We start from the raw sequence: 12952 nt of genomic DNA, 5'->3' as shown, positions 1-12952 counted from the left end.
TCTTCCGAACGGCAAAGAAATGATCCTTGGCTTGGCAAACGATCATGCCATCTTTGCTGCTCTAAGGACCGCTCATCCAGTTCATGAAGTCATCGTCTCTCAAACATTCCAAAGGAGGGCAGCCAGCAAAGTCGCTCATCACTGCAGGCTGTAATCTCACAAATATAATATAAATACAGCGGAGTCACAATGTAATGAATCTATGATAATCGAGACCCCAGGTCATGGCAGGGGGCAACGAACCAAGGTGTCATCCCCACTGGGGGGGCAAAGGATAAGGAAGATGAGCATTTACTGCAGCTGCTAAATTAAAAAAAGTTTAAAAAAAGTCTATGGAATTGCTTTGATCTCATATTCTGATACTGTTTGATTATATTTCTTGTTGCGATGGCAAATATAACGTTGACAACGTCTGACAAGTCACCGACACCTCCATAAAAGTGACAGACATCAAGGTAAAGTGGCACCATGAACACGTGACAATAGGGAGGCGTGGTATTACTGATTGTATCCAATAGCAAGTCGCTGTTGCTGGTTAACCAAAACAGACTCATGAATATGCGTTATTAAAGCGTTGCATTCTGGGATAACTGGTAGCAACTTGATACAGAGCTGAGTTTTTCTTATGAATATTAATTAACAGTGGTGCACTCTGGGATAACACAGCAAACGTTGCGCCGACGTTGAGGATCTTTTTATCATGAATATTAATTAAAACCACTGCATCCCGGGATTGTGAAGGACGCGTTTTGCCAACTCGGAAAGGTCTTTTCTTATGAATATTAATTAATCCGTTGCATGCTGGGATACCACCGGAAGCGTTGCGCTGACAATCAAAAAAAGTCGACGGCTGCCGCGTGCACTTTTCACCCTGACTTAGAGTGAGGGAGGGCAGGTGGTGCGAAGTACCTGGTCTTTCTGGACAGATTCGTTATAAAGACACTTAATGGAAATACTACGGTTATGGCGTATTATGTAAGTAATCCCCACGTTATTCTGCGTGTTTTGAGCAGCTGACTCATCGAGCGACCGGTCCGTTCTCCCGGCATAGTGCCTCAGGTTAGCCTCAGGCTAACCTTCCCGCTGCGACCGGTGTTTTTGTAATGAAAGGAGCGCCTGTATCTCGAGTTATTTTATTATGTGTGAAATGTCGCAAGGGCCTGGCTGGCTGCTGCAACTTAAGCTAAGCCTTAGCCTAGGCTAAGGCGACGTGGAACTGGCTGGTGTGACTAGCAGCGTCAGCCGGTCAGGATACGAGCCGTGTGATCCGCAGTGACGAGCTAATGCTAATGCTAACCCTGACCTTCAGTCTAAAGATACTAGTAGCGATAACTGTGTGTGTGTGACAATTATGTGACAAATGAACTTGAACTAATCATGGGTTCCTGAAGGCGCGACGAGTGGAGCACCTTTCACCGCGTGCGAATCACGTGCCCTCTTGTGTCACGTGCTTCTCAGAGTCTAGTGCGGTGGCTGTCCGGCCGTTTATTTTAATCCAGTTCTTTTTCCCAAGGCAACTTGGTTACAAAGTCATTTTTTTTCCCCGATTCTATACAGCAGGATAGTTTTGACTGTATCCATTCATGGTAAGTAGTGCCTTGGTCAAGGGTGCAAAAACAGGAGTGGCGATTCGAACCGACCAGGTTGCCCATTGAGTGTTCCAACTTCAAGGCTCGTACCCCTACCCCAGGCTCAGACTTTACTATGACCCCCTCAGCTGACAGCCACATGTAAACAAGCGATGTAGAGCGAAAGCCTGAGGATGTCTGTGTTTCTGGGGCTGTGGTGTGCGATGTTTATTCATCCACTTACCAATGACCACATTCACGCGTATGTGAGTTCCCATGGCATGGGTTTCACACATGTGTAGATGCCAGGTATCTCACCACATTTGTAATTGGTTTCTTACTGAAGCTTTTTTTTAAGGGTAAGTACCTTGCTCAAGGGTACTATAGCAGGATGAGGATTCAAACCTGTGACCTTTGGGTCCAAAAGCAGCAGCTCTAACCACTACGCTACCAGCTGTCCTGCAGAGCAATGTCCTGTCCTGTCAAAAACATCACGTGTCTCATTAATCAGTGCAGCACAGGTTCACCCTGGTCAGAGGACTAGAAAGAGTGTGAGTTTCCTGCATGAGAAGGAGAGGAAGTTTGAATATTTGTACTCTTTTAAAATCTGCAGCCTGATCTGTACACGGTGAAGGAGAACTGTCACTGACAGCTGATCAGACGTTTAGTTACACAGCGAGCAGTCCAGCAAACTCCCTCGGATACATCTTCAGGCAGCCATGAAGTATTTCTTCAACGAGACGGAGATCAGGAGCGTGTGGGACCACGTCGTGTCTGCCTTCTGGCAGAGGTACCCCAACCCGTTTAGGTAAGCAGCTAAGGTCCAAGCAAGACCCTCTACTTGGGTTGTTATGTTTTTATTCAACCTGATTCTATATCATTCTCCATGGACATTTATGTTTAGAAACTGTGGATCACTGCGTGATTAATGATTTAATACCCTATGGCTTTACTATGTTTATGGAAGTTTCACTTAAAGGACACACACTGGTTGCGGTGGCAGAGTTTCCTGCTTTGTAAAAATAGTAACAAAGAATGTCATTACTATAACACATACAAATTTCACGGTATTTTCTGCAAGGTACATTCTCACACAAGAGCTTGCAACACCCACACTTATTTCCCCAGCAAGAACTGAAAGGTCATTTTGTATAGAAGTGAGAAGCAAAATTTGCAAAAAAGGAAGTTAATAAATACATTAGCAGAATTGTCAGTAAGTTAAATTTCAGACTAATTCTTACTGATTTTATTATCTTGCAGAATATGTAGCTTTATTAGTAATATAAATCATATTCTTGGCTGACAGCTTTCTCCATGGCTGATTAGTCTTGCCCTTTAGCCATTTATAAAACTGGGTATTTTCCTGAACTAATTTAGATTAAGCCCTGTTTCAAGGGTACAACAGCAGGGCCTCAACCAAGGACAGCCAGGCATCAGAACTTGGGGTAAATGCACCTTATTCAATTCAGTATATTTTTATAAAGTACTGTTCTCACCAGACTACCAAAGTGCTGAGTTCTTTTGGTACTTTAAGATATCCAGTACCTAAGGAATGTAGACCATGTTCAGGAATATATGAATTAATAATATTGCAGAGGTAACCTGGAACAAGGTCATTTAGTACCTTGTATGTTGAAGATTTTACAGTCTGCTGTAAGTTTAGCTGGAAGCCAGTGTAGCCACTTAAGAACCTTTGTTATATGATCATATTTCCTGTTTTCAGTGACATTCCTGATTCAACTGCAGGCTCAACATAGTCCAAAACAGACAGCCTGTTAACAGGGCATTAAAGTAATTGATTCAACTTGAGATAAAGCCATCGACCAGCTAGATGAAGTGCCTCAGTTTACCTATGTTTCTCAGCTGGAGGAAGCGAGACCTAAATAATGTGTCAAGACGAGAGCTAAAAGATTAGAATCAAGGAAAAAAAACTCCCAAGTTTCTAGCTCAGTTGGAGCAGTTAAAATTTAGTCCTTGATAATTTGGAACAGAAATAATTTGTTTACAGTTACAGCATCCCCACCCTCCAGGAATACGTCAGTGTTTGAGAGATTAAAAATTTTTAGGTTGTCCACTGTTGTAATTCTATGATGCAGTTCACCAGAAATAAGTCAAGGGTTTGGTAGCCAGTTGAGACTAGGTCTTGTTAGGTTTGATGGAGATAAAGAGCTGAATATCTTCAGCCTAAGAATGAAAGCTATTATATTTTCAAATAATATCCCCCAGTGGGGGCATATCAAGTGAGAAAAGTAATGGACCGAACACTGAACCTTGGGGAACACCATGACTGCGCTTAGACAAGAATGAATGGGCACTGTCATCAGATTTCTGTACAGATTGAATTTTTTTTTAATGAGAGTAAGTGGAAGCACTAAAAAGCATTATCTTGTTCCAGCTGGATGTTCAAGCCTCTAAAGTAAAATATTTTGGTCAACAGTATACAGTGGGATTTGAAAAATTGACTGTTCTCAAGAATCACGTTTGCATCTAGAGCTCTCCTGCTGTTGATGTAATGCACTTGTTTTTATTGTTCTTGGAGATGTACGTCGCTTTGATTTTTTAAAAAAAAAAAAAAAAAAAACCTACTAAATGAATAAATATGTATGTGAGTCCAACAACATAATAAGTGAGGCAATTCCCACATCAGGTGAAGTTAAACCATCATTTACAATATGGGTTAATGGTGTTACTGTGCTGTCACCAGGGTGAGAGTAAGGAAGACATTTTTTGAGTATTTTAGCTTTGTTGAGGTAATAGCCGAATTTGCAAAGTACTGTTTTTTTTTGTCATATAAAACGGTATCGTCATAGACAGGATTCTGACTGCATGGAGGGTGAGTTGCTCCCCAACATCCATTCATGTAACCCTGTTGAACCTTAATGAATGTGGTACTCCCCCATGTCTTCCTCCAGCAACCATGTCCTGACAGAGGATGTGATCTTCCGTGAGGTGACTGCCGACCACAGACTCCTCACCAGACGCCTCCTGACCAAAACGAATCGCCTTCCACGGTGGGCAGAGAGGTTCTTCCCCTCCAACCTATCACGCTCCGTCTACATTGTGGAGGACTCTATTGTGGACCCAGCTCAGCGGAACTTGACCATCTTCACGTGGAATCTCAACCACACGACTCTGATGGTGAGGTGTTCTCCAGGGCATCTTCCTGTGTGTGTTTACTTAAATGTAAATAAATAAGTGAATAAATGTGTACATTCCCATGGTTTTTAGAGTTCATTAAGTCACCAGACGCAGCTCGGTACGTGTGCTGCAGTAATCTGCGAATTGATGATGATTGGAAATTGCTCGCGGGGTCGTCTCATAGTTTGGGTGTTTCTTCAGAGCTCATCCTTTTTTCCATGACCTCAGGCAAGCAGACTTAGACACTTCTGACAGCTGCGGTAATGTCGGAGCTCTGTGTGAGCTTTATCATGTTCAGAGGATTCAGTCCCCTACCCCCATCCTCCACACTGCTCATTAAAGTCATTACAGTCATACACTGGGAATCAGAGGTTGCTGCAGCACCACGAGACTCCCCTTTCAAAACCCAGGCACTTTAATTGCTTTGCAGATGTGGCCACGCAGGCTGAGAGTCTCCTGCCGTGTTTGGCAGACTCTTCCCTGGTCCTGCTCTGGAGGGGTTCCTCCCCTAGGAACCCATGATAAGGTGAAGAGCCTGCAACCATGTTTCGACAGTGCTGCCAGACGTAGCTGGATTAGCTGTAGGGTCTTTGCAGTGCAGCACCAGGCAGATTCACTTTGATCCCCTCCCCCACTTTACTACTTTGAAAGTGAGTAGTTCCAGCAGACACGATGAGCCTGTGACTCTGGTACCTTCTTTCGAGACAGTGACCCCGGAAAGGCCGCTGGCGATTTGTCTGTCAGCCTAACCCAAACTGTGCTGCATTCTTCTTACTGCAAAACAACACGGTGAACTTGGTGTCCTTGCGTAATTTTGGAGTGGTGTCATTGGCACCAGTGGATGAGGTACTGTTTTAAGGCAATCTCCTGTGACATAAGGCTCACTGCTTTTAAATTCACCCCGCTCTCGGCTTTATGTTGTTCTTTCCTTGCTGTTTGTTGAGAAACATCTATTATTTATGGTCACCTTTCAGCCGGATCCTGGTCTTGTTCTCTTCCAGCCTGCAGGAGATGCTGTTTGGACACCCTTTTGTGTGGGAGTTGCGCACACACGTCTCCTCAAGCCACAAAATACCAAAAATAACGAGACGGGTGTCTGTAAACAAACCTGTGTGCGCTAAGGAAAGAGTTTTTTGCTGCCTGAAGAATGTTAGATAAGAGGAGAAGAAAATACTTGTCATTCATTCCATAATTGTAGCATTATCCATCAAATTAGTTTTTAAAAAGTTCTGAAGTTTTGTGCTCGAAGCTCCTGTTAGTTTTTCGATGCAACGAACGAGAGCCTGCCTCCTCTTGCGGGCATGAGTTTCTTCTCCTGTCCCTTTTGGCTGATTTTAATAGGTATTGACTGCTTCTGCTTTCCTCCTCTCCCCCTGCCCACCTCACATGCCCCTCCTGTCACTGGTATGGCAGACGGTCGAGGAGCGCTGTGTGTTTCGGGAGAGCCAGCAGCAGCCCGGTTGCACCCAGTTGAAGCGAGAGGCCTGGATCTTCTCCCGGGTGTACGGCTTCTCTCGACCCATACAGGTGTGGAACCCTCCCCGCTGTGAGACTTGTGAGGCAACCCCTGCTCACCATTTTTGTACCAAACGTGCAACAGCAGGTGGTGTAACTGTCAAAGAGCTGCACCCATGAAGCTCCAGGTTCTCACTCCAGGAGAAGAGCAAAGGGTTGTTGAGGGAGGGCACCAAAGCATCTATTTACATTTATTTATTTAGCAGATGCTTTTCTCCAAAGCAACTTCCAGTGAACTCTATGTAGTGTTATCAGTCCACACACATTATTCACCGCAGTGACTTACACTGCTAGACCGACTACTTACAATGGGTCACTCATCCATACATCAGGAGAGAGAGGGAGAGCCTGTTTTACACCATATGCTTCTGGGATTGGCTCCTGACCAACACTGAATTGCACAAATGGTTAATAATAATATATGGAGGGATACACACACACATGCATGTGTTTCTCTACATATCTGTGCTTTCCACATTTGTGTTGTCTACTCTTTTTGTAAAGTGGCCTTCAGAAGCTTTGCTGAAGTAAATATTTCCAGCTTGGTTTGTAGGTCAAGTAACGACACCCTTCACGTCATAAGTCTTTTATAAGAAAGGCTGAAATGTACAAGGGAGGAATGTGCCCTTCTTTCAGCGGTGCACCCCCGTTGCTCCGCAGAGGGGGGCCTCTGCACATGTTCCCATGACCCTAACCCCCAGCCCTGCTTAGCCCACTTCCTGTCTGCTTTCCCAGGAGTTTGGCCTGGCCCGCTTCAAGAAGAACCAGGTGAAGGCCATGAAGGGTCTCGAATATGCGCTGGCCAACTTGCACGGTATGTCCAAGAGGGAGACCTCTTTTTTTAATGGTGTTCGTTGCTTGTTTTCGGTATTTGATCAGAATTCATTTCATTTTCCCTCAAGGCATCATTCTCTTGTGGCCTGATGAAAACACACAAAAAAAAAAAAAAAAAAAAAAAACGGTTGGACAGAGGCCATAAAGCAGCACTTCTTTTTACTAATGTGTGTGTGTGTGTGTACCTTTTTCCCTGCCTCACTCTAGTACAGGAGTCAGCCTTACTGTGGTAAGTCCATTGCTCTGGGCTCCAGAGTCTTGAGTAGCAAGGCAAACCTTGTAGAAGCTCTATAGCTATGTTTTGTGCTGCTGCAGCTAGATGCCAGTTGTTTTTGTTGGTGTGTGTGCGCGCGTGCGCGGATCAGAATAGCTCCTGTCCACTTCTCTTTTTTGGATTATTTCGGAACAGAACCGCTGCGGTGTCATGCTTCATTGTGTACAGTCACTGTAAGAAAACGTCGTTTCAGATAAATGCTGCTGCTCTTGGCAGTTTCAGAGGGGGAGGTCTGGACTGAGCATCACTGCTGGACTCAATAACGACTTAATTATTCCTCAGTCTGACACTTTCCTCCAAGGTGACTGACAAACCCAAGTTTGTACATCCACATGCTTAGTGATTTACCCATTTAAACACCTGGCTAATTCTTACTGTATCGAGTCAGGTAAGTACCAGAGGCATCTGGCAGTATAATGGTTAGAGCCAAAGGTTGCAGGTTTGAATCCCACCTCCAGCTGTAGTACAGCTGTGCAAGATACTTACCCTAAATTACTCCAGTACAATTAGCCTGTGGTGTAAATGGTAAATAATTGTATGTTCCTTTGGTGAAAAGTGTCAGCTAAATGAATTATGTACTTTCATCAAGGTCTACTGACAGTGGAAAGTGGGGTTGGGACCTTGATCTTCTGAGAAGCCTAAAGCTACAAAGCCAGTGCCCATTGTTCTTGCTCTCTCTCGCACCCTCAGCTCTTCCCTTCCCCACCTTGGACCACTGATCTCTCATGGTTGCCAGATTGGATGTACTCTGCTTGGGGACTTGTGGGGGGTGGGTCAGCAGGGTAAAAGCCTTTACACAGCCACTACTCCTGTATTGTTTGTAAATGTTTGTGTACCTTTTACAAAAAAAAAAAAAATAGTAGGAAGGTGATCAGGATTCATCTATCCTGAGTTTTATGCACCTGCTCGTGTGAAGAACATTGGTCCATAAAGTGGAAAGAAACAAACTAGGTTTACTTAATCACATGTCTGCAACTATGTCTCACTTTCTCCTAAAGTAATGTACAAAGTGTATTACTCTGAGATTTACGTCACTTTGGAGAAAAGTGCTTAATGAATAAATGTAAATGTAAAAGTGTAGCGCAGTTCTGGGCATATTGATTGTAGAAGACAAGCTGGTATTTGAATAACTCGACTGATACAAATCAATATTATAATTAGACTTACAGAAAGTAATGAAAACCTTTGACAATTAATGGGGTTTCTAGTTAATGAAGTAGATCTTTATGAACAGCGTCAGCTTCCTTTACATGTCTCATTAATAGAGGTATTTGTGACATATCTTTTTCTCAGTATTTACTCAGTCCTCATCTCACGAAAGCCTGAAAACTTTGCAATTGCTGAGCATATATGAAAATAATGTAATTTATTTTCTTATAGATTTGTGTGTATTTCAAGACAAATGTATATGTTTCTGTACACTCAGGTAGTAGCAGTATTATGTCACTGCAGTTCTCGGTTAAGCACCGTGTTGGTTGGCTTTCCCACACCATGACTTGTCACCCTCGCCAGGTTTTACCGTGTTGTTACTGGATGTTCGCTGTTTGCGTGCTCTGTTTGAGAAGAGTGGTCGACGCTCTGCGTGCGTGCGTGCGTGCGTGCGTGCGTGCGTGTGTGTGCGCATGCATGCATGGACACCCCATGGCTCGGCTCCTGTTCATCTCCAGTTCCGTGTGACCCACTTGGGCTCACCAGCAAAGAAGAACTTAGTTTGTGGTAAACGTGGAGCGGCCGGCACCTGCAGTGTAATCACCGCGCGAGATGCTATTACTGACTGTGTGTGCTTGCGTCACCAAAGTGTCTTATCTGTCCAGGAGAGGCGCCGCATTGGCTGCGCAGGGATGCAGTGAAAGACGCTTCTGGGAAGGCTAAGGAGGCGGCGCAGGCCGCCACGGAGACAGCCAAGAACCTCGCCACGGCCGCCAACCCCAAGAAGGCCCGGCAGTTCGTGTGACCCAGGTGCCCCGTTCAAAGTCAACGTGTGATCAGAGAGGGGAGTGACCCTTGAGCGGGGCCCTCAGCAGTGCCTTCAGCAGTGTGTCTCCAGCCTGCTTGGACCGAAAGGCGCTGAGAGAGGGACGAGCGCAATCTCCGCAATAAGAGAACTGCCATCTGCCTGTGACTGTTAACTAATCATTAGTGACATGTTGTAGTTCTACATCTCATTCAGTCTTAACAGTTCGATTCTTCATGTTGTAAAAGGTTCAGAAGTTGACAGGTGCGCTGTTATCACCCCTGTATAATGTTTGTAATGAGTGTTTTTACAAAAGTGTTAATGTTTGTTTTAAACCAATGGCCTCATTTCTGTTTGCAATTTCCGTCACTGCGATTACATGGAAATCTTACCGCATTCCTCTTTAGGTGAGTAAATATGATGTACTGCATTCATAGAAATTTGCAGGTGCTCCTTTTAACTTGGCTCTGAGACGGACTGTAAATGTTGTAATCTGTACGGCGTTTGGGAATTGGCGCCAAGTGGCACGGAGGCAGCAGCAGGAAGTGGAGATACTGTGTCGTGCTGCAGGGACTGTAGCGCTGGAGCCCTGGGTGGAGCTCTGCTCTAGTCCCACCGGGACAGGAGCTCAGAACTTATCCCGCCTGGTTACCCATGTTACCCAACGTCCACGGGGAGGATCCCCTAGCTTGGGGAAATACAGCGACCGTGTTTTACCCTGCGCACCTGACGAGGAGGCCGAACAGGAGACGAGGAGCCAGGGACTCCTTCAGAGTGTCACCTGAAAGGCCTGGCTGTCTGCAGGGTCTCTGGGGTGACAATCAAAAGGCTTGTTACTATCTGCAGTTGCTGCACTGTATTTTCAGTGTGACATGTAGAAGAGTTGACTTTGATTGGATTTTGGGAAATTGACACCTTCTGCCTGACAGTGTTGTCGGGGCAACAGCAGTGCAGGTTTCCGTCTTTGAAATGTCATTTGAAGGGGCAAACGGCAGAGGGCGCACAGGAAGCTTAAATACCTTTTTGTCACCACACTGAATAAACTGTCACCAGGGTAAAAGTGTCATCATTGATGATAACGAATGCCAAGAAATCCTACTTTCATGCGATTTCCTGGGTTGTTTATTGCACTTATTTTTCATACACGAGACTGAGGAAAAACTGCCATCCGTTTGTATAAAACTTTATTTATAATACAATGAAAGAATGATACAGCGCAGTACCTGGAGGTGAGTGCTGTGCCACGCCAAGCAGCCCACAGCAGGTAACGGCTGTGTACACAAAATGATCTTGTACAATATTATACATCTTCAGAAAGCACAAACACTTCTCTGCCTTTTAAAAGGTACATATTCACAGGACTCTCACACAGAACCCTCCCTCTTGGTGGACGCCTGACCAAAAATGTCAAGCTGCACCCCTGGCTTCCCTCATTCTAATCAGCTCACCCCCCTCCCCCCCCCCCCAAATCTGGAAAAAAGAAAAAAAAAAAAAGGACTGACTGTCCTTTACTTCTGTCACAAGTGACATGACATCAGGAAAATAGATACTGCAACTGGGGAGACATTTGTGTTTGCGCGTGGTCTCACTTATCAGTGGCGATTGGTGTGTGTGAGTGCGCGCAGGGGGAAATACGGATGTCCATGTGTGACACCCTCTATATGTTGAACTGCACACGCTTGTATGTTAACTGGGAGGAAGAAACAATCAAAATGACTTTTCAACAGGCACCAAGACGGCGATTAATCCTTCAGCATCACCATCCTCACAACGGTCAGTCAATTATTTCTGTCCACTGTAGAGGACAAATGCTTTTCGAGTGTATCTCCCAAGCAGGGTGTGTTACTGATGCACTTTACAGAGGACAGTCTCTGCTTTTGCAACTTCATATAAATCCTAGAAAACTTGTTTTCTGCCGAGTCTCTGAAGGGTATGGACACTCCCTGCTTCCCATCACGTCTGCTGCGATCGAGTTCCATCCAGCAGCCAAAAACCCTTTGACCCTGTTTGCTTTATTTCGACACCTTTCGCACTCAGGTGAACTCAGACGTGGTGAATCACCGTTGGCTCTCAGGAAATTACTAATCCGGGTGCGCGGTGCGTTGAAGTGGGTATTTAATAAACTGTCTTGGCACCACCTGACAAGAGTGTCCGAGTAAGAAAACGGCTTCGCTCGCAGAGCATCATTTTCCCACATTTTACTGGTGATCCCCTTGTTTTTGCACCTCAGCAGTTTCAAAACGATACTATTTGTTAAGCGTAGCTGAGTCGTCATGGATTCGTGACGGAAGAAATGGAACTGAGTTCTCCGCGCGTGTCCTTGGGGATGGTTCTTTACGGAATGTCAACTTGCATGTAGTTTCTAACATCACTCAAGCAAAGAAAAAAGTAAGAATGTGGCCCGGTACTCCCCTCTCTGATTCATTTCTCACAATTCTGCTCATGGGAGGTTCTGTGCAAGATTTTTTTAAAATTTCCAAGTCACCCAGTTGTTCATTGACCAACAAACTGACACAAGTACATTTTTGCTATTAACAGTCGTGTTCCTTAACATGAATGTAAACTCTTTATAAGAAAAAAACTTTAATTTTCTCCCCTTTGGTTTGGAGAAAGTGGAGAGGTATAAATCAATACTAAAAAAAAAAAGAAAAATGTAAAGAGTTGGTCTCAAAATGCACCAGAGAGTGGAATTAATCTCTTTTCATGTTGGCTTGTTAGACAAAAAAGGTCTTTGTATTGCTGTCTCACCTCAAAATAACAGAGGGACGCTGCGGACCCACAGGGTACTTCAACACTACGGCGGAAGCAGGCCCAGGCAGACGGAAGGGGAACGTCAGCTGCCATTGTGGATTGAGTTTGCATTATTTTTTTGTCCTTCGTCTCCCTAGGTCTTCCTCTTCATTTAGGATTAGACAAAGATAGTTAAAGCAAAATAAAAAAGGAATAGGAGGGGGTGGAAAAACAGTAATGGTTGCTTCTGTTGCTAAGGAACAGTTATCAGCCCTAATGGTAACCAGGATGTTGGAAAGCTGCCATGGGGTGGGGGGGGGGGGGTTACCAGTGTGGTCAGTGTGACTAAAGCAACACGGGTGGGTGTGAGTGGGGGCGGGGGGTTTGGAAAGGACCCCCCACCATCCCCTCCCGCAGCACTGGTCTAAGGAAGAGTTAATAGCCCAATTTGGCAGGGAGTGCAATAGCAAGAGCTCGTGGGGGGGGGGTGGGAGGAAGAGGGGAGGGGTCACAACACCGAGGCTCATCAAGGCACCAAACGACAGCGAGACACTCCCCGTGGGGGGGGTCTCTCCTCTACAAGCCTGGTTTCTAGTCTCTCCGCACACTTCTCTCACATAGATATACTCTGTCTTCCTTTTCAAAGAGAACCTTTAGGAAAATATAATACAAAATTTAATACACGAAATATAGGCTAAAATTTTCTAGAAATCACTTCATAAGTGTCCAATATCTTTTTTTTCTATGCAAGTTTTTGTGGTTTTTTTTTTTTTTCGAGACCGTTATCGACGGGAAACGGTCTTCTTTTCAGTGACCGACTCTAAGGAGCGCAGGAGCAGGAGGCGAAAGGAGAAGCGGGAGGGAATCACGCGTGTCCCTGCAGAGCCGAGTACCGCGGGACAAGCTCGCGTAACCGTGGGAGCATGGGTACACGCTACA

General features: G+C 45.0%; 1 protein-coding gene across 1 annotated transcript; it reads left to right on the top strand.

Moving 5' to 3' along the window:
• The first annotated feature begins 674 nt into the window (after window positions 1-674).
• Window positions 675-10338, top strand: LOC108924313 (PRELI domain-containing protein 1, mitochondrial-like). Its single transcript, XM_018735611.2, has 6 exons — window positions 675-975; window positions 2182-2376; window positions 4481-4706; window positions 6120-6233; window positions 6957-7035; window positions 9144-10338. Exons 2-6 carry the CDS (start codon window positions 2288-2290, stop codon window positions 9281-9283), a joined length of 648 nt encoding a protein of 215 aa, XP_018591127.1. The 5' UTR covers window positions 675-975; window positions 2182-2287; the 3' UTR covers window positions 9284-10338.
• Window positions 10339-12952: the final 2614 nt, after the last annotated feature.

This window comes from Scleropages formosus, chromosome 16, assembly GCF_900964775.1.
Source record: "Scleropages formosus chromosome 16, fSclFor1.1, whole genome shotgun sequence".
Classification (NCBI taxonomy): Eukaryota; Metazoa; Chordata; class Actinopteri; order Osteoglossiformes; family Osteoglossidae; genus Scleropages; species Scleropages formosus.
Note: the sequence above shows the minus strand (reverse complement) of the source record. Positions and strands in the feature narration are given on the sequence as shown.